A 4577-nucleotide genomic window follows, 5' to 3' on the forward strand; every position below is an offset into this window, starting at 1 on the left:
AACTCCAAACACCAGTTGTTTTCTTCTGGATGAGAGCAAGGTTGTGAATGGAGGCCATCTACTGGGACTAGTAGCCAACAGACAGAAACACACACACACACACACACGCACACACACACACACACAGAAACACACACACACACATACACACACACACACACACACACACAGATACACACACACACACACACACACATACGTGCACACACTCACAGCTACCAGCAGACATAGTGAGCGACAGGGAATGCCATTAGTACACACTGGGACAAAGACACACACACACACACGCACAGTCTGGGTAGGGACAGCAAACACAAAGGCTCAGAGGACCAGGCAGAACAAGCACTGAGGCACAGAGATGAGACCCGCACAGACCTGTGTGTGTGACTGTGTGTGTGTGTGTGTGTGAGAGACTGTGTGTGTGTGTGTGTGTGTATGTATGTGTGCGAGTGACTGTGTGTGTGTGTGTGTGTGTGTGTGTGTGTGTGTGAAGAGAAATGACTGTGTGTGAATGAGGGTGTGTGTGTCTGCTTGTGTGTGCATGCACATGTGTGGCTGCTTGTATGTGTATGTGTATGTGTATATATTAGAACGTGACTTATCAGATCAGACGTGACTTACTGGCCCAAAGTCCAGACCATACCACCCATGGCCACGCACTTGAGCAAGTGGACATTCAGGTATTGGTAAAGAATATAGCCCACATACCATACACATTGTTAAAAAAAAACATGCAGAGAATTTGAATCCACCAGAGCATTTCTAAAATGTTTCACTATTTCACATAGCATTGGCAAGGGTTTAGGCAATAGGTCTACATATCAGTTTACACTCAACTAAAATTCACTCACAATGAAGGCAATATCGGGCGGTCTCTTTTCTCAATGGGTGTGATAGACAGTGAACCGTTTTCGCTCTGTCTAACATCTGGAATTTCAGTTGCTGAACGGTCCCATATTAACTCTGCATCGGGATTCGGTTTTACAATCTCGTGATTTTCTAAAAATGGAAATGATGCCGTGAGGGAGAGAAAGTTTTCGAGACCGGCAGAGGGCGAGCACACCTCGCGTGCCGCCCTGACACCCGTCCGGTCCCAGCTCACCCCTCCCTCTCTGCCCGCCCCACGGGAAGGAGGTGGCGTGGACCTCGCGCAACAGACCCACATTGAGAATGGCTCTGCTGGTTACATCACGGCCCGCGAGAATAAATCGGACGGACCAGGTGATTTTTCGTCTGACTCCCAGCGCCGGGAACGCAGAAACCATGTGGATCTCTAACGGCCAGCGCGAGCTCATCGGACCTAAAGGAACTAAGCTGGATACATATGCAAATGATGAAATGAGACCGATAATCTTTTGAATTGTTTTCTCTTCAAGACTGTTTTTTATTGAAATTAAGTTATATTTCTTTTATCATAATAAGCCTGCTGTCATGGTCGCGCGTCAGAACTCCTTCCTCATCGGACAGTCGCGTGGACCATCAGTACTGTAGTAACCAGGTGTTCCACTGCGCGCGCCAGCTTGAACTTTGTGAAGTCCTCGGAACCGGACGAGTGCGCGCGTTTGGGGGAATTCGCTGCATAAACTGTTCTCAGCGGGATAATTGGATAATCACGAGCCAGCGCTGAGAGGAATATTAATTTTACTTAGTTAAACGACTTATCTGAGAAATAGAAGAATGGATAACACCTTTTATTGCCTGGCAATGTACATGCTGTTTATGACCCTCGGGTTCAGGATTGACGGGGGACTATGCCAACACTACTACCTCTTGCGTCCTATTCCCAGCGATACGCTCCCCATAGTGGACCTACGGGAGGACCCCGACCCCGTGCTGGACCCAAAGGAGCGGGACCTCAATGAGACTGAGCTCAGAAGCATACTGGGCAGCCACTTCGACTCGCAGTTCATGTCCATAACGCCCCCGGATGAGAAGTACGCCGGCAGCGATGAAGGCAACGAGTCGGAGCTACGGCGGCCCAGCGGGAGCATGCCCAAAGAGATCAAGTCCCTGGAGTTTGAGATCCAGCATGGGAAGAAACACAAGCCCAGCAAGAAGCTGCGCAGGCGACTGCAGCTCTGGCTCTGGTCGTACGCCTCTTGCCCGGTGGTTTACGCGTGGAACGACCTGGGCAACCGGTTCTGGCCTCGCCATGTGAAAATTGGGACGTGTTACAATAAGAGGTCGTGCTCGGTCCCGGAGGGGATGGTGTGCAAACCCGCCAAGTCTGCCCATTTCACCATTCTGAGGTGGCGGTGCCAGCAACAGCAGCGGCGGGGAGCGCTCAAGTGCACGTGGATCCCCGTTCAGTACCCAATTATAACGGAGTGCAAGTGCTCATGCCCGAACTGAAATAAGCTACGGTTCTTCTCACATGCACTGTCCAGTGTAGGAATGTATATTTTCTGTATATGTTGTGTATGTTTATGTTTTAACTTGTACAAAGGTCAGTATTATATATGTATACATTCAGCGTCTACTGTATTTTTGAACATACATTGTGATATACCTTTATATTTATATTTAGTATATTTTCGCTTTGCGAAGAATTAAAATATGTTTATTAAAGGAATTAACAGTTTTTTCCATTCTTCGGAAAAAGACCTGTAAACCTCATATGGCAAATATAGATTACAGTGTGATTCAGCAGCTTGGTTTGCTGTCCACATGAACAGGAAAATGATAATTCTAAGCTTGTAAATTAAGAGTAACTTCTATTTATTCTCCATGTCCATATAGTCAAGTATCATTTCAAATAAAACCACTGAAACGTCACTCCTTTGTGTTTTTTGTTATCTCAACCACATGCATGAGGGTGCAGGATGTAGAAGCCTGGCTGGTTAGTAGGCTATATCCAATCAGGACAACGTTCTCTCTCTCTCGTACTCTCTCTCTCTCTCTCTCTCTCTCTGTCTCAATCTCCCTCCCTTTCTCTATCACACTGACAATACGGGATGTGTTTGTAGCCTAGTTCTGCTGAAACGTGGTGCACTTTTCCGGTGGTCTGACTATAAGTGCTGATGTGTCGCAGCGTCGTCTGCACGGGGCCTATCGCCGCTCTCTCAAGGGTACGTCAGGGCTCAGCGGGAAAAGCAGCCTTCTCTAAGGAGTTTTTGATTGGAAAAAGAAAAGAAACGAATAACTTCTCAATGTCAAAGCCCAAGATATTCTAGCTGTCAGCAGGATTAAACTAATGCACTAATGGTCCTCTAACTATATCGTGCGAGCTCCGAGGCCATAATTAATTTTCCCTTCAAGAGAAGAGAAAAAAAAAATCAAAAGATTTCAGACGAAGCCAATCGCAAGTCCCGGGAGCTGTCGTGATGTAAGAGACCCAGTGTAATTTTAAATCCTGTGCGCACTGGATCGGTTCCTCAAGGATTTTTCCCTTCTCCTCAGCCCCTCGGAGACGCCATCCATATGCAGACGGTCTGAAAGGTCTTTGTGAACGGATTAAAAGTTAAAGACCTTCATTTTCAGATTCCACCATTTAATCTGTATGGCGCCTCGAACGCACTCTGGGGGCGCGATCACATGTACACATATTTCGGCCCCGTCTGGTCCCGACTCCCCACGGTCAGTTGGCAGCGGGAAAACGCCCCAGGGAGACTCCAAGACGTGTGAGTGGATGTGTGTGTGAGAGTGAGTGTGTGTAGCAGTAGCAGGGTATGTGTGTGTGTGTGTGTGGGGGGGTATAGGACCCTGCAGACGCCATAGGAACCTGTGTGTGTGTGTGTGTGTGTGTGTGTGTGTGTGTGTGTGTGTAGCAGGATAGCTGAGTGTGTGTGTGTATATTTCTGTGTGTGTGGCATGGTAGGTGTGTGGCTTTGTGTGTATGTGTGTTTGTGTGTGTTTGTGTGTGTGTGGGCATATCCACCATAGGAACCCTGCAGTCGCCATAGGGAGCCTCCTCTAGCTCCCTAAGGCTCCCTAGTCTCTGTGTCCACACATGTGCATGAGAGTGTGTATGAGTGTATGTTTTTAAGAGGACAATATGGAATGGGTAGAGTTCTAGGAAGAGCCCACTGGTTAGTTGTGAGGATGTGCTCCTCCAGTTGTTTGTGTGTGTGTGTGTGTGTGTGTGTGTGTGTGTGTGTGTGTGTGTGTGTGTGTGTGTGTGTGTGTGTGTGTGTGTGTGTGTGTGTGTGTGTGTGTGTGTGTGTGTGCGTGTTGTTATGTGTGTGTGTGTGTGTGTGTGTGTGTGTGTGTGTGTGTGTGTGTGTGTGTGGTGAGGTGGTCCACAGGTGAGAGATCATTCATTCTCATTTTAAAATGGTTGGAAGCTGGAAGACTCATCCTCATGTATCATACCACAACTCTTTGCAAATCGATTCGATTTGTGTGTGTGTGCGTGTGTGACTTTGCCGTGGACCTGGACAGAGTGACAGATGACAGGTGACCACTCATTCCTTTCAGTAGCCCAGGGCCATAGTCACCATAGACATTGGGGAGCGTGTCCCCCGAATATTCAGCAGATATGACCAAAATGCCCCCCCCCCCCCCAAATATACGGACATAGAAATAAGGAATAAGGAAAAAACGCTATAACCAACAAGCGCCACCATCTGAAATGTAAT

General features: G+C 47.8%; 1 protein-coding gene across 1 annotated transcript; it reads left to right on the forward strand.

Moving 5' to 3' along the window:
* The first annotated feature begins 1175 nt into the window (after positions 1–1175).
* Positions 1176–2775, forward strand: nog3 (noggin 3). The gene has a single exon (XM_076266756.1). The coding sequence runs from the start codon at positions 1678–1680 to the stop codon at positions 2350–2352; it is 675 nt and encodes a 224-aa protein (XP_076122871.1). The 5' UTR covers positions 1176–1677; the 3' UTR covers positions 2353–2775.
* Positions 2776–4577: the final 1802 nt, after the last annotated feature.

Source organism: Alosa pseudoharengus, unplaced genomic scaffold (genome assembly GCF_046254945.1).
Source record: "Alosa pseudoharengus isolate Yale_2024_CS ecotype anadromous, Long Island Sound unplaced genomic scaffold, YU_APseudo_1.1 YU_APseudo_1.1_scf_4, whole genome shotgun sequence".
NCBI lineage: Eukaryota > Metazoa > Chordata > Actinopteri > Clupeiformes > Clupeidae > Alosa > Alosa pseudoharengus.